We start from the raw sequence: 22,891 nt of genomic DNA, 5'->3' as shown, positions 1-22,891 counted from the left end.
GCAAAATTAGTGCCGTCATGTAAGTGAAAAATGCATGCAGCCCGCAAGTAAGACGTCGGGCGAGAGAAAAAACGCGAAGAAACAAGATCCGTGTGTGTGCCAGGGAGCGCAAGGAGGAAACTCGAAGCGACATGAATGATCTTTTCGGGGTTTTGCGGGATCCGAAGGGGACAAAAAGCGAAAAAAATTTGTTATGGCATTCATATTTCGTACATATTATCTCCGTGTGTGTCTCTCATCATCTCCTTTTTCAACAAGCAAGCAATTCAAATGGGTGTATGTGCGCGTGGATGCCATAGACGACGCATACCTCCGTGCGACGACGACAGCGAACGAGTGTAATGTGTAAAGTGAACATATTGCCTCGGCCGTAGTCGACGAGTGTATGAGCGAGTTTGTTGAAAAAAGTGTATGTGAAGGCAGACGGGTGACGTTGGCCATAGCAAAAATGAAACGTCAAACGCTGTGTTTTCGCCAAGTACGTGAAATCGACACACGACAGCTCTTGTGTGGCTCGAGTTGTAATCAGCAATTATATTTTTGTGCATTATTTTTAGTGGAAATAAATAGTTTTTGTGGGTTTTTACACACACGTGCCTTTTCTTGCGGTCCTCTGGAGCGCCCGGGAGCCGAAATGCGCTAAAATAACGCGAAAAACACCGAGAATTCACACTTTTTCTGCTCGACCTATTTCGCAGCGGTCCGATTCTCAGGTGTTCCTTGTGTTGTCATGTTTGACGACAAGCAAAAAGATCATTCATAAGTTCTTTTTTCCTCCACACACACATATTTTGTGCAATATTGTGCCTTAACCATGAATTTAGACCAGGTACTGACGAACTACGACGAGAACAAGGTCAAGGAGCTCCAAAACACCCTCGAGAGCCAGCTCGATCAACGTATCCACCAGCAGCAGCAACAGCAGCAGCAACAACAGCAACAGCCACACTCCACACACAGTTTCACAAGTGGCACTAATTCGTATTTTAGCTCGCATAGCAGTAGTGATAATGGCATTTTCACCTATAACAGTAGCAACGCATCATCACAACACGCAAGAAGTAACAATTATCACTCGTCACCGTATTTGCTGCCGCCACAACAACAACAACAACAACGGCCAGACCATTTCGCGCATCGGCTAGACTCGCAGCAGCAGCAGCACCATCATCACGCGTATCAGCAGCAGTCGTCGCCGCACCATCCAAAGTTCAACGGAGGCAACGTTGGCAACGGCGGAGGCTATTTAGGTGGAGCCAGTGCTGGTGTTATGCATCACCAGTTCTCGCCGCAGCATCCTCATTACCTCGGCAGTGAACAAAATAACAATACAAAGACATTTAGTAATCACATAAACGCGAATACAAACCCAAATAGTAGTAATAATAACAGTAACAATACGAATAACAGTGGTGGTGATAGTGTAAACAGAAGTATTTATCATCAAAATAGTAATAATAATAATAGTTTTAATCACTACAACAACAACAATAATAATCAAGATATCAATAACAAAAATACAAGTACGGCAAACAAAAGTCATTCTAATATGCCAACAAATGAGCCCGTTAAACTGGTGTACCCAGTTTCGGGCACGGGAACCGCCACAAATAGCACGACAATTGTCACGGGCGGGCAGGCGGGGCAGGCGCACCATTTGCCCAATGGCACCATCAGTTTGTCACAGATGACGGGACCGCCGGGTTCGGGCGGTGCCACGATCATTAGTTCGCCTGCGGGACTTGTGAAAACGGCGGGACACGGACCGGGGATCCCGCAAACGCTCATCATCAAAAATCCCCAAGGAATTATGACGTCGAGTGCACCCGGAATGGTTACGATGACCAAAACGATGAATAATCAGGTGAGTTTTTTTTTTGCATTTTTTTTCTGTGTGAGGAGTGTTTTTTTAACCATCGGGGAAGTTGGAATGGCACTTAACTGTTTTTTTAATGCACTTTTATTTGGGTTTTATTTTTTTGGTTTTCCTATTTTTTTCTAAATTAACAAAAAAAGGTCGCTTTAAATTTATTTCAAATTATTCGTTGATGAATTTTTGTTTCATAGATTAAAAAGAAAAAAAAAATAAATAAAAAAATAAATACTTTTGAATATTTAAAAAAAAATTAAGACAACAAATTGTAATTCATAAAAATGAAAAAAAAAAATTTAAGGATTTCAAACATTTTTGAAATAATTTTTAAATTAAAAATATTTTAAATTAAAAAATAATTTTCAATTTGAATTTATTTTTTTTTTTTTCATAAAAAAATATTTTAAAATAATTCAAGATTTGTAAAAAATTTAATTTTTTTCATCAATGTAAAAAAAATGTATATTAAAAGTAAAATTCTTTTAAAAAAATTACTTTATTTTAACAACTATTGGCTTTTTACTTATTTTTTTTTTTATAAATTTTTATTTTTTTTCAAAAATAAATATGAAAAATATAAAAAAAAATTTTTTTTTTAAATAATGTAAGAAATCAAATATTTGAAAATAATTCGAAAAAAAATTAAATTATTAAAAAAGACAAAATTAAATTCTAATTTTAAATTAATTTTTTTTCAATTATTTTTTTTACTTTTTTTTTAATTTTTTTCGTTTTCGATTAAAAATAAATTTAAAGCGGCCCAAATTAACAAAAAAAAAAAATAATTTTAAATTTTATGTTTATCGAATTATTGGAGATTTTCTAAAAAAATTGCACCTATTCACGATGTACAAAAAAAAATTGTTTAAAAAATTGATTGTCCTGTAAAATGTTGTGTCCATTCCAAGTGCCCTCGTACGTGCTAGATTTTTTGTGTAGTTTGTTACGATTTACGACGAATTTTGCTTATATATTTTTTGTATTTGTACTCTCATTAGGGTCAAACTAATCTGGTAGGCACTCCAATGCTACAAACTGGAAATTTCCAGATAGTTAATGTTCCACGAGCAAATGCACCTCAAACACAAAATCACCAAACACAGCAGAAAACAATCGCTGCTGTGCCGCCACGTGTTGTAATTGGTAGTACACAACTTCCTGTTGGTGCACGACCAGCTAACTCAACTGTAGGCTAGACTTTTTATTACATTAAATTTTTTTCTTTTGTTTTTTTTCAATTTTTCACAACCACACCTTTCGTGATTTTTAATGCAATTTCTTTCTTGTTGTAGACTCTTACACTAAGCGCCTTGCAAAGTCTCCAGGGAGGTCAACCGGGCCAAACGATTTTGGTCAAGTCGGACAACGGGCAGTACCAGTTGCTGCGGATCGCACCTCCGCAGGGAGCGCAACAAGTGGCGCCTGGCGGAACACTGACAACGACGTCCGGCAATCAGACGATACGATTGCAAACTGTACCAGCTGTAAGTAGATTTGCCGGTCCTCCGTTAGCACTCCGTAAAACTATTACAGTATCACAAGCACAATCGAGTACTGCAGTTGCACAACAACAGGTGAAACTTTCGAGCAAGCCAAGTCAAAATGTAATGAATGTCACTCCAAAAAGCTTTTTTTTTCTTCAATTTACTTAAATGTCCTTCATTTGAAACTTTTTTTTTGTTATCTCACGTGATATTTTGACTTCAGTTCTCTCTTTTTACGAAAACCGTACATGAGCATGGCATCATTTTATTTACAAATTATCAGTTTCCCTGTTGTTAAGTATAGAAAAATATTATTTTGCATGCAAATCACTTTCAAAATTATTTTTTTTACCCGACTAATCGATAAAATTTGCCTTTTTGCAGCAACCTCAAGCTCCCCCGGGAACAATTATCGTGTCGTCATCGGGTCCCGTAGTCACATCGTCTGCCCTTTCCAATGCAGTTCAAACGGGACAAGCATCACAGGCCTTACAACAGCAAAATAACATGGCACAGCAACCGCCGCAGCTGCAGTCGACAGTCAATGCAACGACGGCGGCGCCAAATCGTACCTCACAAGACAATTCCAAAGAAAAATGCCGAAAATTTCTGACAAATTTGATCGAGTTATCGAAGCGGGAACCATCGACGGTCGAACGGAATGTCCGTACGCTGATCCAGGAGCTGATCGATGCGAATGTCGAGCCCGAGGAGTTTTGTGAGCGTCTCGAGAGGCTTTTGAATGCCAGTCCACAACCGTGTCTCATAGGATTTTTAAAAGTTTGTGCTTTTCCGTGAGGAATTCTGATTAGATTCTAATGTTTTTTGCATTTCTTATAGAAAAGTCTCCCACTATTGCGACAATCGTTAGTCACAAAAGAGATTGTAATTGAGGGAATTCAGCCACCAACGGCACAAATTGCGTTTGGAGGAGGCACAGCAGGCACGATTCCGGTAAGTTTCTTTTTATTTTCGTGAAAAATGTAAAAATTTTCTTCTACTAAAAAAAAAAATAAAATTTAAAAAAATTAAAATTATTAAGAAAATATTCTTAAAATAAAAAATTAGTTAAAAAATTAAAAAAAAAAATTAATAATAATTTATGAAATATTTTGGAGAAGAAACTCAAGTTGAAATACCAATTTCATATTTTTAAATTTTTTAAAAAATTATTTAAAGCCATTTTTGGCAAATTTAGACATTTTTTTGGCTTGAAAGTTAAAAATTTTATTAAAATTTTTGTTTTTGAGCTTTTCCATATGTTTAAAAAAAAATAAAAAAAAAATATTTTAAGCAATTGTTCATAAAAAATACTTAAACATCTTTATTTTTTTCCAAAAAATTTATTTTAAACTTTTTTTTTTAATTTTTCATATCAATGAGATTTTATTTTAGTTTTTTTTCCAAAAAAAAAAAAAATATTATGAAAAGTTTTTATTTATTTAGGATACCTAAAAAAAACCCAAAATATTGAAAAATATTAAAAAATTGTGTTATTTTATATCAAAAAAAAAAAAAAATTTATTTGAATTATCCTATCTTCATAAAAAAAGTTTTGATCAAAAATTTTAAAATTATCTAAATAATTCATAATTTCAAAAAAATTAATCAAAAAAAATTAATTTCAGGCTCAAATACGTCCCGTGGCACAAGTAGGTAACATGGGTCAAACGCAAATCCGGATGATAACGCAACCGACGAGTGTGGCAACGACGCCCGCCATTTCGCGCATCGGTCAAACGACGTTGCGACAAACGACGCCGATCCGGATACAGGGCACGGCGACACAGCAAACGCACCAGCTGCAAAGTGGCCCGCGACTCATAACGAATGCACTGCGTCCCGGCACGGCGACTCTCGTACAAAATGCAACAGCTGCAAGTGGCAGCGTTACCATTGGAAGTACAACAATTCAATCAACACCACCTGCCTTACATCCCGTTAGTGGAGCCGCGATATCACAGGTAAGCCGATCTGGAATGCCGATCTAGACCTAGAAATCATAGAAAAAACCGTAGAAACCCCTTAATTTATTATTTTTTAAATCACCCATTAACCCGAACTCACTCGAGTTCACCATTTTTCTAGCTGTTAGTAATTTTGTAGTATTTTAGTTCTTTAATTAGTATTTTATTATTGAAAATTCAACCGAAAACAAGTAGTTGCTTACTCATCAAAATTTTTTTGGATGTTCCCAAAACAAAATTTTTTGCTTTTAATTTGCTTTGTTGTTGAAAATTTAGTTTGTTGAATTTTAGTAAATTTTATATTCAACTTTTTTCGAGTACGCAAGTACTCGCTGAAGTAAAAAATGCATGGAACTCATTGTTGTTGTTATTAAACTACATTTATTGCTGTTATTTCTTATTCATACGTTCATTTAATTTTTTTTTATTACGAGATTTTATTTTTTTTTTTTAAAGAATCTGACGATATGAGTAAATTTTATTTAGAATTACGACCGCATTCTTTTCTTTGCTTTTGTAGAATTCGGGATTTTTTTCATTCTGAGGGATTTTCTGAGCTTTCATTTGAACTGAAGTCACATTTTTGAGTCGAGATGTGATTTCGGTTTTGTAGATTTTTTCCGTTGAATTTTTTGCATCCCATTTTTGTTCGATTGTTGGTTCATTTTTTATCCAAGAAAAATGAGAGAAAAACCAAAAAAAAATGTCTTTGTTGTAGATTCGGGCTACGACGGGGACCCTTCAAACGCGTCCCGCACAAACTTTGCAAATCCGAACTTCGAGTACGTCATCGAGTGCGCCGGTACTAAAAGTTCAGACGACACCGAAAACGGTGACGACGCCTGTGATCCGTGTGCCGAACAGCGCTCCCACGACACAGGTGCTAGTTAGTAGTAGTAGTAAGAGTCAAGGGTCCACACCAAGTTTAATAACAGCAACAACAACAACAAACAATACCTCCAAAACATGCTTAACTACCATTTCTCCCGTGTCCACGACCTTAAATAATAAATCAATTACTACAAAATCACAACAGCAGGTGTCCGCGTCCTCCGCACCATCATCCGCATTATCATCTCTCTCTACCACTCACCACCATCTAAGTAATAGTCAAAGCGTTAGTCATCAAAAACATACATTTCCAAAGGAACCGAAGGAGCGCAAAGCCTCGACATCTGCCGCTGCCGCCTCCTACTCGTCCATGTATGGCGACGACGACATCAACGACGTGGCGGCGATGGGTGGCGTCAATTTGGCGGAGGAGTCGCAACGCATTCTCGGACAAACGGAATTTGTTGGGACGCAAATTCGGTCGTGCAAAGACGAAGTTTTCCTGAATTTGCCGGCGCTGCAGCAGAAAATCCGGGCAATTGTCGCCAAGCATGGGCTGGATGAGCCGAGCAACGAGGTAGCCGTACTAATATCGCATGCGACACAAGAGCGATTAAAAAATATTGTGGAAAAATTAGCGGTCATTGCGGAACACAGAATTGATATTATTAAAGTAAGGCTTGAATTTTGCTAAAAAAAAATATTTTTTCATTAATTTTTAATTTTTTTTTTCAGGTGAATCCGCGATACGAAGTGACAAAAGACGTCAGAGGACAAATAAAATTCTTGGAAGACTTGGATAAAGCCGAACAAAAACGCCACGAGGAACAGGAACGTGAGATGTTGATGCGTGCCGCCAAGTCTCGATCTAAGACTGAAGATCCCGAACAAGTGAAGCTCAAACAAAAGGTAAAAAAATCACCTATTTCTTAATTTTTTGAGAAAATTTTAATTTTTCAAGTATCAAATATCTAAAAATAGAAATTTTTAAATTTTTGGTTTAATTTCCAACTAATTTTCAACACAAAATATCTAAACTTCTGTAAAAAAGCACTTCAAAATTAAATGTTTTCTTAAATTCAATTTTTTTAGTCAAAAATGTTCAATTTTCTTAAAGAAAAATCTTTTGATTTTAAAATTTGATACAAAAATCTATATTTTTCATTAAAAACATATTGAAAAATGTACTTTTTAGACTTTTTTTTACAATTTTTTGAGTATCAAATATCTAAAAAATAAAAATTATTAATTGTTTTTGGTACAATTTTGACTAAATTTTAATAGAAGATATCTGAAATTTTCAAAAAAGTCAGTTTAAAAGTCAAAATTTTTTTATTTTTCCATTTTTTGTGAAAAATATTTTATTTTTAAAGAAAAAAAAAATTAAATTTTCAAATTTGATGCACAAATTTATGCAAAATCTTATGAAAACCTATCGACAATGGTACATTTCACTCGATTTCCCTCCTATTTAACGCTTTTTCATTTTTTTGATACCTTCAAAATTTGTATTTCAAAACCAACTAACCAAAAAAATCCTTTAAATTCCAGGCCAAGGAAATGCAACGTGCTGAAATGGAAGAATTACGTCAAAGAGATGCAAATTTAACGGCCCTCCAAGCTATTGGACCAAGAAAAAAGCCTCGACTAGATGGAGATATGTCAAGTTCGTCCAGTGTAAGTATTGAAATTTTCCTAATTTTGTACAAAAAACTAATTTAATTTTTAAAAATTCTAGTCTGGCTTATCGGGAACTGGTAGTTTTAGCAAATCATCAACCACAACACCACTGAGACCTCGAATAAAACGTGTTAACTTACGTGATATGCTTTTCTACTTGGAACACGAAAAAGATAGTTGTAGAAGTACAATGTTGTATAAAGCATATCTCAAGTGATTATGGATGGTAAGGTGTATTATTACGATGAAAATATAAAAAAAAGAAAAAAAAATCAATTAAACGCGCCTGTTTCCAAATTAAAAATTAGAAAACTTTTTTTTTTGTTAATATTTAGTATTTTATATGTCACACTTTTGCGTTATTATTAAAAAAAAAATTGGTTGTAGGATGGAGATATTATTTATGAATAAGAAGACCGATCATTAATTTTGAAATTTTTTCACGGATCGCACTACCAGAAAAAAGTAAAAAATCAAGTATATAAGAAAAAAAAAATAAAATATAAAGTCACGTGTCTTTTAAAACCCTTAAAAAGAAATAATTTTTATCAAAAAAATAAATATATATATGAAAAATGAAACAAACCTTAGCAAATAAATCAATATAAAAATGTATAAAATAATTATAATTTAAGTATCTAATAGAGAAAAAAAACAAAACATCAAAGATAAGTCTTGTCTGTTGTCTAGTAATATTTCATACACACAAATGGCAAAATTATTATTATTTAGTTCTGTTTTTTAGTTAGTAGAAAAGTTTAAATTTATCACTGCAAGCTCATTAAAAATAATAAAATAGAGTGAAAAATTCCTAAGTTCACGAAAAAAAAGTGGAAATTTTTTTATATGGATGGATTTTACTAGTTATAAATTGGCATTATAATTAATTATTTAATTTTAGCGAAGAAATAAACAAAAAAAAGAAAAAATCTATATTTATATTTACCTACATATATATTATATTATATATTAAACCCATCCCCTCACACAATAAATTCATAGAAAACTATTTCTTGAACCTTGTCATGTTTCTTTATTAATTATATTATTATTATTATACACATTCAATGTACAGAGATAAATAAAAAACAACAAAAAAGTAATAAATAATATAAAAAAGGAAATAAAAATTAACATTAATAGTAAAATAATTAAAACAAAAGAAGCTATTGATAATAAAATTATTAAAAGAAGATATAAAAAAATGTTTTTTATTCAAATTTAATTAATTTATTCAAATTATTTAAATTAAATTAATTAAATTAAATTAAATTAAATTAATTAATTGAAAAATTTCATCAATTTTTTGGTCTTTTTCCATGTTTTTTCAAGGAATTTTCAAATTTTTTTTAAAAAATAATTTAATTAATTTAATTTTTTTTCAAAAAAATTTATTTTTTTTGTTTAATTTTTTTAAATTTTACCAAAAAACTTAATTTTAATTTAATTTAAAATTAAATTAATTTAATTATTTAGTAAAATTATTATTTTTAAAGCCTTAAATTACCTTAAAAATTAATTATGTTTTCTCTTACCTTACCTTTGAATTTTTTTCCTACTTTAAAAATTCAAGAAAATTTAAAATAAAACAAAATTTTGCGTTTTCGCGACATTATACATTGAGCTACATGCTTTATTCTCTATTTTCCATACATTTCGTAACTTATCACTATAGATTATAATTATTTTTTTTAAGTATTTTTAATTATTTTAACTGTAAAAAAGCTTATTTTGCGCCAACTTTCTTCACGGAAAGCCTTTTCGTTCACATGTAAGTGGCAGTTTAGTTAAATTTTTTTATTATATTTCTGCAAAAATACACAATTTTTTCGATTATTCACAAATGTTTTAAATTTTAAGCAGTTTTTTAGCTAATTTTTTTTTTGAATAGAAGCTAAGAAGCGAGTTAAATTTTTAAAAAATTTATTTATTTTTTTAAAGTTTAAAATTTTGTTCGAGAAATTAAAAATTATTTTTTTTACAAAAGTTGAAAATATTAAAAATAAATTTTTTAACGTTGATTTTTGATAAAAAACAAAAAATAATTGTACATTTATCCCGTAGTAATAATAATATTCTACCGTTTCGGGTCTATGATTCTGATGAATTTTCGTTTTTTTTTCTGTAACGAAACTAATTATTCTACCACGATTCTTCTTCATACATTTAAAATATCACAAAAAGCCAGCAATTCAAGCTTTCACGTTTATTTTTTACTTTCGTGCCGCGGCAATCTGTAGTCGTCGCACTTCCGATTCGAGTTCTTTGATGCGTTTCTCCGAGCAGTTAAGCAACTTACGCAAGCTTTTTACCTCATCCGACTGTTTCATGTAGGCTTTGCGAAGCTGTTATCAATGAATATTCATGAAAAAAAAAATTTTTTATAAATTGAATTTTTTTTACCTCATTTTCCGAGTTCATCTGGTTCAAATTCTCCAACGAACTGTTACGAGAGTTGTTTTTTTCGACGTTGCTCAGTAGGTTGTTCTGCAAATTGTTAATGTCTTTGGTATTTTGTGTGATGCCATTGACGGGTTGCTTCTCGCCGAAAATTGCCTGCAACTGATGGAATTTTGTGCTTTGGTTTGTAGTTGTTTTTTGATTTTTATCGGTAATCTTAGACAAGTACAATACGACACAACATTTAATTTAAAGGACAAAAAACATGAAAAAAGAGGCAAGCAAATGAATAAAAGTTATTTTGGAAGCGATTTAAGCTGATTTCGGTGTGGAATTTACCTGTTGCGGACGATAATCGATGGTTGTGGATCGCGAAAGGAATTCAAATTTCTTCGAAGTGTTGTCGATGGTGCGTAAAATGACATTTTTCTCGTTTTCCTTGTTGTCCTTGACGTGATTCTCCTCGATTTCGGTCGTACTGATGACCATACTTTTGCGCATCGAGGGTTTCCGGATGATATTTGTCTCCTTGTACAACGTTTTGTTCTCAATGTCGAGCGTTGTGTGACCCGTGTGCATCGACATGAGTGTCGGTTGTGCATTTCGCTTCGTATGGAACCATTCTTTCGCCGTAAGAGCTGCTTCGGGTGCCAAAGTATCCGGATACAGGTCCGCCTGGAAAAGTGTCGACTTTCTTGGCACAATCATCGAAATTGGTTCGCAAATATTTCCCGTTGCATGCAATTTGTAGAACCGAAAGACCTCGCATTGTGCCACATTGACGCCGCGTTTCGGCAAAACACCGAGCGCCTTTTGCGGATGTCCCGACAGGAATTGACTGAGATAGTAAATGTACGGTGCCTCATCCACGACTTCGTAATAACGGATATTGCCGTCACCTTTTCCCGCCAAATAGAGCATGTGCGTATCGGGATCGTAGTACGGGATGAGAATCCCGCTGGAATTGTCGATTTCTTCGCGGATCAGGGGTTTTTTCAAGTCATGTTGGTTCCACAAAGCGTACTGTCGACCGGAATGACGCGAAAATCCGGTGGTCAAGACGCGATTATTCTCCAAAAAGACAACTTTGGAGCATTTGGTGCCTTCGTGAGCTTGCGCTTCGGACACAACGATGCCAGAACGGGGCTCAATAATGCGCAATTGTTTGTCTTTCGACGTTGTGGCAATGAGAGAGCCATCTCGGTTGATCGCCAAGCAGTAAATCATGTCGCTGTGACAATTAATGACGTTCAAAATTGCATTCTGGTTGGAGTTGGAAATGTCCCAGACGATGATGAGGTGATCGAAACCAGCACTGATGATGACATCACTTGCCGTTGGGTGCCATTCAATGTGCAAAATTTTGCGTTTGTGGCCCGTTAACTCGACAACGCTCTCCGTTAGGTTGGAAGTTAAGCCTCCTTCGGGAATGGACCAGATGCGAATCTATGAATAAAAAATATTTTTTACATTTTAAAAACTGATTTCAAATTTAATTTTTAAAATTCGAGCAAAATTAAAAAAAAAATAAAATATATTAAATAAAATTAAAAATATTTTTAAAATTATTTTAAATATTTTAATATCAAATTTATTTTAAAATTTTTTTTTTGCTTGGTCTTGGGTATTTCTTTTTAAATGTTTTAAAAAATTTTTTAAATTTGTTTTAATTTTTTTTTTGTAATTTTTGTAATTATTATGAATTTAATTTTAATTTTTTTAATAAAAATTTTAATTTATTTCATTAAAAAAATAAAATAAATATTTATTTAATTAAATTTAAAAATAAATTCCTAATTAATTTTTAATAAATTTAAAATAATTTCGCTTGAATTAAGAAAATAAAAATTAATTAATTAATATTAAATTAAATAATTAATTAATTAAATAATAATTGATTATTTTTTTAAAATTAATTTTTTTAAATTTTTATTAGGAAAAATATTTTAAAAAATTTGTAAAAATATATGAGACAAATTTTTAAAATAAATTCAGAAAAATCTTTAAAAAATTAGAAAAAAAAACTTACTGTGCAATCATCTGATCCAGACGCAATCATATTATCATTGAAGGGATTCCACTTGAGATCCGTTACAGCACCATTATGCCCAATCACTTTGCAACATTGGAAGTCAATGCGTCCCGTGAGGTTCATAGGAATGACCACAAAAGCCGATTCCGACACAATAGCCAGAAATTTCGGATTAACGGCACACAAATTGCCATCATTGCCACTTCTGACCATGCTGATGTCCGTGTAACAGGCTTCCTTTTTCGACGGAACTCCATAGACATGCCGGAATTTCGAAGGTCGGATGCCACGAAACCATACCTGTGAAACGAAATTCAACGTTTAAAATGATTTTCTGCCAAAAACGAGCAACATTGAACATCAAAACTACAAAAACTAAAAAAAAATGAAATAAAAATTCACAACCAACCTGAGAGTTTGTCATGATGAACGATTCAAGCGACGAATTTGAAGCTTTTAAAGCGAGCAACAAAGCTTTATTTTTTTTTATTGACGATCAATAATTTTTTCGTTTTGATGAAAATCACAGGGAAGTCATGCGAACAAAGAGGCTACGAAAATATTACTAAAAAGAAATAAAATATAAAATAAAATAAATTGAAAATAAAATTTTTCATGTCAAAATTCATCAAACAAAACTACAAAATCATAAAATTCTACGCTATCTAGGCAAAGTTTTATCAATTTTCTTCAAGACAGCTCGTTTTTACGTTCAATTCGGTGCACAATAAATCAACAATCAAATGACGCGAGCACATGTCAATCATCCTTTCATTCAGTTTTCACATCGAGTCACCATCGCAACAATTTAGCGGCATTTTTTGTTATGAAAAAGGCGTAAATCGAGCTAGACGAGCCCAAGGAAGTCATAAAATGAGCAAATATCGCTTTTTTATGCAGAACAACAATCAATATTTAGCACAATGACACGCTCGTAAAATTTAACGGCGCAAATATTTGCATAGCCGTGAATGAAGCCCTCGTTTTAGCGGATTTGCTGACAAGGTGACACAGAAAAAAAAACACTTTTTTAGCGATTTTTTAACTACATTGACCAACGACATTTATAATAAATATACTTTTTAGTCTCAATATACATAAAATAAGTTAGCTTAAGTCAAAAACTTTTGGAGATAAATACATTCGAGGCGGTTCTTTGGCAATAATTAATTCCCAAAAAAAATTCTTAGATTGCTTTGACAGTTCTGAAATTCATGAAAATTATTTTTTTTTAATTTTTAGCAATTTTTTTCTACGATTTTTTTTTTTTGAATTTAATTTTTTATAAATTTTTTGTGTTTAAATCCATTAAAATATATTTTTTTTTAAAATTATTTTAGGCTCTTCAGTAGAAGAAATCAGTGAGTTTTAGAGTTTAGCAAAACTTGTCAAAATAAATTAATAAAATTAAATTAAAAAAAAAATAAAATAAAATAAAATTAAATTAATTAAAATTAAATTTAATTCTAAATTAAATTAAATTTTTAAATTTAAATTAAATTTAATTAATTTAATTTAATTAAAATTAAAAAAAAAATAATTAAATTCAAAATTTCTTACGAAAAAATTAGTCAAAAATAAAAACGAAAAAATTAAATTTAAAATTAATTAATTAAAAAAATTAAAATAAGAGATTTGAAAAAAAATTAAAAAATAATAATTGAAATAAATAAAAAAAATATTTTAAGTACAATCCAATTAAAAATTGTTAATTTCGTCAAAAATTGAAATTACAAAACCTTTTTTGTTAATTTTTAAAAATTCATAGAAAAAAATTGACCTATTTCTATCATTTTCAATGAGTTTCAGAATTTTTAAAGCAATTCGAGAATTTTTTTTGAACATTTTAAGTGCAAAAAATTCAAAGCGGTGAAGTTTTGTTCTGCAAAACCGTAGCCTGGCTGTGATGTTTAATGACGATATCGCACTGCGTCTGTTCCCACGGCTCTCCATCACACTGCACCGGAAGCGGCGACAATATTTTTATGCGAATTTCCTTCGCAACGCCCAGTCTCACCGGCTTACTCAGGCCCACTTGCAGCTGCGCGATATGGAATGACGAATTAATACCATAAACCTCCAACAGCCCGTCGGAGAAACTTTGAGTGTGTTCCTCGTCTGGCTCCTTGCTCAAGTCATACAAATGCACGCCGGCTCCCCAACTATCGATATTCGTGATAACGACAGATTGCAGCTCCGGCAACGTTTCCAATCGCTCGCCATCGAGCCATAATTCAACTTTTTTCTCGAGTTCGAAGCAGTCTTGTTGCAGCACTTGATGGCCGCCGTAGAAGAGGTACAAGAGTTTATTCACGACGCGACTACTGAAGATGTAAAACGCGCTATCACGTGCTTTGTGGAAGTTTAGGGTAACGAGGGCATCGACGCCGACACTGAAATAGTTGTACATGAAGAACGTTTGATGGCGCCGCGTTCTCAAGGGAATTCGCGTGGATTTGTTTACACTAATTTCCCATCGGTCGAGTGGGACGGGCACTGCGGTGCGTACTCTTTGTAAGAATTGAAGCGGTTCACAGTCAGCGGCAGCTGCTTCGCCCCATCCAAGCACTCGAGATAAATCGTTGCCCGTTCCTAATGGCATAATTCCCACTTCAGCGTTCTCGATGCCCAGGGACTGGATTGTATTTAATACCCAACCAACAGTTCCATCACCGCCTGCCACTAAAATCTTGCATTTGACCGGATTTGCGATAATTGCCCATTGGAGAGCGTCATTCGGACCATGAGAACCGATTTCCATGACTTGCAGGGGATTCAGCAACGCTCGGTACGTCGAAACGATCTGACTTCCTTCTTGACTGCCGCTTTTTGTGTTCGAAATAATTATCAAAGGTGACCAATTCGGCGTTTCTGGCGGATTTAAACCCGTCAAATGGAGTTTTGGGGCACCTCGAGTACGTGAAACCACCATCGCGCTCGGTGGGACAATCAAATCTTTGAAGGAACCAAAATCACATTCCTAAAAAAAAATTTTTTTTTCATTCCTATCGATTTTTTGACGAAAACAAAAAAAAAATCTTACATCTTCTACAAACTCAAAACAATCGGTATGAGCGCATCGTTGACACCAAGCACACCGAAACCCAAACAACCCGGGACCCGTTTCCTGACTTTCCATGTCCTCCTTGCAGATGTAACACTCCATATTGGCGGGCAAATTTCCGTGCACCCATAAATGCTCGTGCGGTTTGGCGCGTTCCGATAATCTTTTCTCCTTGCATGGCAGCATCTTTTCTGCCTTTTTTACGCAGGCAACGTCACAACAAATGCCACAGCATTCGCAGAAGATCCCATTCGAAGGCACCATTATCTCGCAAATGGAACAAAAGACAGACGTCTTCAGGAGTCTTATTGTTCGCCATGAATGCTTTTTGTTGCGATATGACTCATACAAGTAAATTGCGTCTTCATTGAAGAATTTTCCAGTTAGCCATAAAGTGCAAAGTATCACAAACACCGAGAGACTGACGGATAACGAGTTGACTTCCCAGATCATGGTAACTTGGAGATGAGTTTTGTGTCTTTTTAACGAGGTTTTGTTGGTTTTTTACATTTTTTTTCTTGCGATTTTAGGAGAATGAAAACAAAACTGCAGAATAATGAATCACAATACGTTAATTCAACGGTATCCTACGTCGCAATTTGTGGCATGTGATTTTTTTGAATATGTTGAACGTTTATTAACGGTAGAAATTTGTTCGTGTTCCATTCGTAATAGAGAATTTTGAATTTTATGGGAGTTTCAGACTCTTATTTTTAAGTAAAAGGACTTTTTGCCTCTTGAAAATTCGTATGGTTGAAGTTGAATTTATTTACATGCACAAGAGTAGATGTTGGCTCATATGTCTCATAGTTAGTTCTTCTAAAGGGCACAATAATTGTTTCAGTGTAACGTGCTGAGTCTCTGCTGCGTATTTTTTTCATACAATGTCGTTTGAGGTAAAATTTAATGTTTTACTTCTTAAAATTTCAATCAATTTCTACGATATCAATTGTTGAAATTTCGTCGATACTCAAATTTGTGTCGTTTAACTAGTAAATATTCTCGACAACAGACCAACTGTCGATGGGACAAACAATTTTTCACTTTGTCTTGATCAGTATAAAGCTTTTTCGTCAAGATTTCATACACAGTCATGATAATTTTCCTCACAACAAGTGCTATACCTTCAGTTTATCGATTTGATGGCTATATTGATGTTATTATTGCATAATTTTTTATGCCTTAAGAGCTTAAATGAACATGTTTTGATAAAACTTCATGATTTTTGACTAAAGAACATATTTTTCTTGAGGCAGATGCCTGAAAAATTATTGCTTTGTCTAAAATTATCGTCTATTAAATCTACCTGTAACTACGTCGCTTCATTTGATGGTAAAATGATGATTTTTTTGTACTTTCTTTTTACAAAAAGCTTCAAGTGTAAATCCTCAGTATTTGTAAGAGATTTCCAAGTTGTAAGAGATTTGTTGATTTTTTTTTCACAAAAATATCAGTCAGAGTCCTAAAAAGACAGAATTGAAAGGCCCTTCACCCCTCCTGCTGTTATCCACAAAGATATTTTTTTCGGTAAAAACTCTTTTCCATATTCACTTTACCATAAAATACTTGAGTGACAAGTCATTCAATTGTGTTGTGAACCAAAATCAATTGTTCATTTCTTCCAAGCAATTCTTATCAGTTCACCGAATTTGATGTCTTTATTTTTATATGTTTATTTTTTTACCCCAAATTTATGTACGAAATATTTTAGCATAGTAAACACCTAATCAAATAACCTTTTAATACTATGCACCACAATAACGAAGGAAAGTGCCTTGTGTTAAATTTACCTGCCACAAATATTTACATTACCATCCAACATTTACCTTTTTCTTTGCTTCACAAAATAATCAAACTGTAAATGTTTGTATGAGCAAAGAATGCAAAAATTACGTCGGAAAAAAGTAAACATTGTATCGTATTTATCAGTCTGATAATCACTCTCTCCCCACACCATACTCTAGCTTTCTGTTCTTTGTCATTATAATCGTTACCGTATTATATAATGATAAATGTTTCGTTTCATGAGCAAACACATGAAAGTTCTATTAACAGTAAACGTACATATTACAAAATATTTATAGACCGTCTCATAATTATGAAATATAAAAAAAAATAACAATGATCTCATTATAATAATCACTTTTTCTGTTGCTGCAAAAATCAGTAACGGTTCCAAATTGAACCCTTTCTATGTGCTTTCGTTCGTGGATAATTACAATACTATAATTTTGGGGGCCAAGTCAGTCACTGACACGACATACAAAACTCAAAACTACTGTTATAGTAATTCTCTTTTGTGCTGCCAATTTATCCAACTATCTCTTTCTGCTCCCCGCTCGAACAAATGATGAATCACTCTGTGTCATGTCAATTTAGATTAGAAGCGAAATCCGCTTCCACAAAAAAAAAATTGTATAAAAATAAAAAGCAGAACAATATAACATAATAATAAGAGTTAAAACACTACGCTATCCCTCTAACACTAACCGATTGTTGTGTATTGCTGTTACGCATGAAATACTGACTCAATTGGACTTAATATAAAAATACAAAATAAAGTATATTACGGCGAAACAAATGCTGCTGCTGGATTGAATGAAAAAGAAAGCATTTCATACGCGCGAAAGAAATTAATTTTATAACTGGAGCTTCAATTTACGTATAAAAATTTTTGTGTTTTTTTCTTCTGTGATTAATGATATTGCAAAAAATAATCTTTGATCGTGTAAAAAGGTCATTTCTTTATCTTGACATTCATTTTGGTGTTTCATCGTTCACAACTGGTTTATTTTTTATTTTCGGCAACTAACAGAGTGATCATCATCATTTTTTTGGGAATGGTTTTGATAGTTTTTTATTTAGTAGTAATAGTAGGAAATTAGGCTCACGTCACTTTTGAGTTAATTTTATGTACAGATAAAGGCATATTGATATAGATATTTTTATTTTAAGCTGTTTATCGGACGTAATGGTTAATAAAGTCAGATAAAGAATCGCACAAGTTGCGTAGCCTTGAGACTATATAGAATTTGTTTTACGTTGCAGAAATAAAGATTTTTTGCGATTCATTCTGAATTCATTGAAATGACAAAGAAACTCTTGTTTCTTGATAATTCAGGCTTGAATTGATTCAAACTATGTCCTCTTGTTGTTGTTGTAGCGGTAATCAGTTAGACGACTATTCTGTTTCAAGTCCTAGGAATTCAGCTACTAGTAAGTGCAAGTGTGGTGCGTTATATGTCCTCTCTTTTGAAGTGGTAGGAGGTCGTTTCTTGTTATATTAAACTCCAAAATTAAGTTCTTAAAATTTGTATGATTTTCTTTAATGTCTTTCAAATATCTTTGCTTTGTTATTTGTGTGAAGTAAAGGCCAAAGAAGTGTGAGTATTTCAACAAGTTTGTTCATCTGCAAGCTCCGAAAATGTGATCTACTTGGACAAGGCTTAGAGTCAAGTTCTTCTATATCAGATGCCGCCCTTAAACGAACTTTTACATGTTGTGATAAGTCACCTGATCGAGTCGAATGTTTGATATGGAGTCGAATCCCAAGAATTCCATCTAAAAATTATATTTATTTGTTCCTTTAAAGCTTCGTACAATTTCAGTATCTCCTTCTTTTTATCAACTTTCATTAAATAAATCCACAAGTTCTTCCTGTTAAAGTTATTCATGCTTGTAAATCACTTCAAACTGTAAATTACATTTTTTTACAATATAACTTTGTTATAATGTCCATTTAAAATCGATTTTCTGTTCAACACTTTATCGAGATTTTTCCGCAAAATTGACATATTATTGGCGCCATACTAAACGGACATAATCAAATCAGCCGTCCTTCGTCATCATCATCATCGCTTGTAATTGCCAATATAATTGTCCGCATTGAATTCACCACTCGTCTAAATTTTTACCAGCATTTCCGTAGTATACTGCACCAACCCATCATCAATATTTGATATGGATTCGTTTTAACTGACTCTAATTGCACTGCATTTATTGATTATTAGATGGTGATCTCACACGACGAATTGCGCCGACAAGTGACGACGATACGACAACACCGAGTGCATTTTAAAGCAAAGTAAATTGTTTTTTGTGCGAATAATTGTTGAATTTAGTTTACAATTATAATTAGCAACTCGTTACTTTGCTAGATAATTCGCACATCTGCACACGAGACACGTTTGTTTTGTGTCGCTAATTAGTACCGCGAGTCGTGCATCATTAGAATAATGACAAGATATTTCCTTTTAGAGCCAACTACTCGAAATTACTTGTAAAAGTCTTCAGTTTGACCGGCTTGACTGCACCTTTTTCAATCAATCAACCACTATTTGCTTGAAAATTTTTTTATGAGGAAATTTGATAGTCGTGTGTAATATCATCATCATCACCCCCTTTTATTTATTCTTCAACGACGACGTTGATGATGTAGGATAAAAAAACAGAGTTGAGAAAATTTTGTCAACACTTGTTGTTGGTCCGCTGCATCTACGGGAAAACATTCATTCATGAACGAACGCCGCTTGCGAAGAAGGATTATTGATTTTTCCCCCGGTGTGTGTCGTACAAGAGTTCAATTGCATAACAAAACGAAGCACGATGTGTATGGTGTGTGTTGTTGTGACGAAACCAGCATAACAAGTGTAGCGACGACGATGAGTCATCGTTCGTTCGGAGGGATTTTCTTTTCGTTTTTCATTCACAACAATTTTTTTTTTGCTTGTCATTTTTTTTTCGTCAAATCGAAATTGTATTTCGTCCATTTTTGATTGCATTTTATCGCACCGTAGGTAGTCTGGAGCGCTGTCATGCATCAAACAGATTGATTAATTGATTACTACCTATACTCACTACTGCATCGAAAAAAAGAAATAAAGGTAGAAAGTAAAGAAAAAAAGTTACAATTGTAGAGTAATTGTAGTTTTAGCAGTTTTTCGATGTAATAGTAATAAAATGTAAGTAAGTAGTGAAATGTATTACACGCGCAGTGTAGAAAGAACGAAAGAAAGAGTCATGGTTAGTTGAATTTTCCTCGCTTTTTATTAGCGATTATTTATGGAGTAGTGAAATTTTCGGAGGGAACAACTCTTTGAGGTGCGATACATGGCATTAATTTTTTTTATCGGGGTGTCCTATTTGGCTTTAAAGGACCATTTCAAATCATTTTTAGCCAATTTTGTCCATTTTTATTTTAATTTTTAACCTTTTGGCCCATTTATTTACATTTATGAATGAAAAATGGCTCAAAATGGTTAAAAATTAAAGAAAAATGCTCAAAATTGGTTAAAAATGATTTGAAAAAGTCCTCAATACAAAATGAGACACCCTCGTATTTCGATAAAAAAATTCCATTTGCCTGGATTCTCAATTTTCAAGAGTATTTTGATCCTTTTACACTAAAAAAATTGGATTTTACGAGTTGTTTTATCTACTTGTAGCTTCCGGTGTCCATTTTAGTACTTTCATAAATCCTTCTATTATAAAGTTTATATAAAATTTTATCAATTTGCCTCTGACTTGCAGTGAAAGACCGTAGATAACACTCCAAATAATCTCCAATTTTATCAATTTGATTTCCTTCCTCTTCTTTCGTCTTTCCTGTCTGCGGCGTCAATTACACACCAAATGTAATAAAAATATCCTTGAACTATGCGAGGCCATAAATGTACACACGAACGGAGTTTACGAGAGTTCAAGGTTGGTTTATGGGAAGCTTAGTGCAAAAGCATAAGCATTCTTGTAAAAAAATGTTGTAAAAAGGGATTCGACATCCTTTCTACCTACTTTTAGCATATTATTATTATTTATTTGCTATCACGTTGCCAAACTATTATTCACATTATTAAAATTGAACGGTACGTGACTCAATGTATGTCACACACTGACTGACTTGCATATGTATAGCATGAGATAACAATCAGCAAAAAGGCATCACTCATTCAAATACGTTTTTTTTTGTTTTAAGCTTCTTATTTTTTAGTTTGTTTGAAAAGAACATGAGAAAAATTTCGTAGCAACGCCCATCAACGTTATTAGTAATGCTATTTTTGCACAGCGAAACTCCTTTTTTTCTTGAACATAATGCACTTCACTTTGTCATAATATTTTTAGAATGGACTTTTTTGTTCATTTTTCATGCTTTCAGTTTCTTGTTTTGTTTACTTTACACAACACAACAAAGAGTTTCATGCATTATTTATTTATTGAAAAATATGTTTGGTGCATTTTCTAACCTTCTTTTCCGGCTTTACGCAGTGCCTCACATCGATATTGGTGGTTTTCGTTGGCGATAAGATGTTATCTTCACAGTTGTTTGATATCTCACTCATGAAGTTAATTTTTTTTTCTATTTTATAATACTGTTTAATATTGTCTGAATTAATTTTTTAAATACTTTTTGCGTATTGGGTTATTTATTTTTTTTTTTAAGAAGAGGTTTGCGAATATTTTTTTTTATTGAAAATATGTTTGGAATATTTTCGATTTTATTTGAATAGATTAAAAACACAAAATATAAACAAGAGGCAGACTTTACTAATAACGATCCGAACAATACGAGATATGAAGAGCGACTGAATGGAGTTGTTGAATTGAGTGTTCGGGTTCTGCGATGAGTTACGGTAAGTTGACCAGATGTCCTCCAATGGAACGGAATGTCCTAAAAATTCAAAAAATATTTATTTAAAGTTTTATTATTTCTTCTTTTAATTAATTAATTATTATTTAGTTATTTTTTGATTATTTTTTTAAAGTTTTTAAGCAGTGGAAACGTGCTGGAATACTGTTCCCATAGGCCCTCTGGTGGAGAGTAGGAACTGGAATATTTTATCAATTTCAACCGACTCACTTGTCGTTAATGGTGGAATTAACAGGTGAACAAATTTGAATAAGGCTGAATCCTTTAGGCTTTTAAAATAGCTTTAAAACGAAGCTTAATGTCCATAGATCCAACGTCGACCTCTACAGAAACATACCTGAATTTCAAAACTATATTTATTTAGATATAAATGTCAAGGAATTGAGGTAAAGAGAGTGATTCAAAGTAGGCGGGAATTTCTCTTAAAGAGTTTCGAATGATCAACATGTAACGACTCAAAATTTGCATCAACAGCACCTGCGACGAAAATAACTGACAAAATTAATTTGAACTTTAAGTAGGTATTGCAGATTGTATCAAACAAGAACTAAAGAAAGGGAAAATTAAAGGATTTGAAGAAAGGTAGAAAAAGAACAAAGTGAGTAATTAAGCTTAAGATTAAAGATTAAAAAAAAGCTTAATGAAAAAAAATACTTGAGTGTTGGCGTGATAATTGTTGTTCGATTATAGTAAACTGTGATAGTTTACTTGTAGAGACAATGTATAGTTTTAGTCATTCCCTCATAAAACTTAGTATTAATAGGTTATGGGCCCAGGAAAATCAATCACAACCGACGCAGTAAAATCAAATTTGCTATAAGATGTTGCAATCATTAAAGACGATGAGGATGATGTCGCTTAAAGTGAAATTTTCAGGTCAAAAACCTTTTCATGTTGCTTTGAGACCATTCTACTCA

The 22,891-nt window shown here is 32.9% G+C and overlaps 3 protein-coding genes across 7 annotated transcripts; 1 reads left to right on the top strand and 2 right to left on the bottom strand.

Moving 5' to 3' along the window:
- Positions 1 to 58: 58 nt before the first annotated feature.
- LOC134836374 (transcription initiation factor TFIID subunit 4-like) lies at positions 59 to 8,367 on the top strand. The gene is made up of 10 exons (XM_063851598.1): positions 59 to 1,864; positions 2,872 to 3,060; positions 3,166 to 3,357; positions 3,742 to 4,137; positions 4,198 to 4,311; positions 4,986 to 5,321; positions 6,472 to 6,828; positions 6,891 to 7,064; positions 7,707 to 7,832; positions 7,894 to 8,367. The coding sequence occupies exons 1-10, from the start codon at positions 815 to 817 to the stop codon at positions 8,050 to 8,052; spliced, it is 3,093 nt and encodes a 1,030-aa protein (XP_063707668.1). The 5' UTR covers positions 59 to 814; the 3' UTR covers positions 8,053 to 8,367.
- A 1,071-nt stretch (positions 8,368 to 9,438) lies between these two features.
- On the bottom strand, positions 9,439 to 21,834 carry LOC134836369 (coronin-1C-like). Of its 3 annotated transcripts, XM_063851591.1 has the most exons (6): positions 21,571 to 21,833; positions 12,677 to 12,832; positions 12,265 to 12,567; positions 10,575 to 11,681; positions 10,239 to 10,451; positions 9,439 to 10,180 (listed from the first exon to the last, which is right to left on the bottom strand). In XM_063851591.1, the coding sequence occupies exons 2-6, from the start codon at positions 12,689 to 12,691 to the stop codon at positions 10,049 to 10,051; spliced, it is 1,770 nt and encodes a 589-aa protein (XP_063707661.1). In that variant the 5' UTR covers positions 12,692 to 12,832; positions 21,571 to 21,833; the 3' UTR covers positions 9,439 to 10,048. The 3 variants fall into 3 exon arrangements, with proteins under 3 accessions (XP_063707661.1, XP_063707659.1, XP_063707660.1); XM_063851589.1 differs by lacking the exon at positions 12,677 to 12,832 and having other exon boundaries at positions 21,571 to 21,834; XM_063851590.1 differs by lacking the exon at positions 12,677 to 12,832 and having other exon boundaries at positions 10,239 to 10,397.
- On the bottom strand, positions 13,307 to 15,866 carry LOC134836370 (diacylglycerol kinase epsilon). 3 transcript variants are annotated; one of them, XR_010162282.1, is made up of 3 exons: positions 15,311 to 15,866; positions 14,048 to 15,247; positions 13,307 to 13,421 (listed from the first exon to the last, which is right to left on the bottom strand). XR_010162282.1 is itself a non-coding variant. In XM_063851593.1 (2 exons), exons 1-2 carry the CDS (start codon positions 15,782 to 15,784, stop codon positions 14,129 to 14,131), a joined length of 1,593 nt encoding a protein of 530 aa, XP_063707663.1. In that variant the 5' UTR covers positions 15,785 to 15,866; the 3' UTR covers positions 13,921 to 14,128. The 3 variants fall into 3 exon arrangements, 1 of the variants encoding a protein (XP_063707663.1); XR_010162281.1 differs by having other exon boundaries at positions 13,340 to 13,472; XM_063851593.1 differs by lacking the exon at positions 13,307 to 13,421 and having other exon boundaries at positions 13,921 to 15,247.
- Positions 21,835 to 22,891: the final 1,057 nt, after the last annotated feature.

This window comes from Culicoides brevitarsis, unplaced genomic scaffold, assembly GCF_036172545.1.
Source record: "Culicoides brevitarsis isolate CSIRO-B50_1 unplaced genomic scaffold, AGI_CSIRO_Cbre_v1 contig_17, whole genome shotgun sequence".
NCBI lineage: Eukaryota > Metazoa > Arthropoda > Insecta > Diptera > Ceratopogonidae > Culicoides > Culicoides brevitarsis.
Note: the sequence above shows the minus strand (reverse complement) of the source record. Positions and strands in the feature narration are given on the sequence as shown.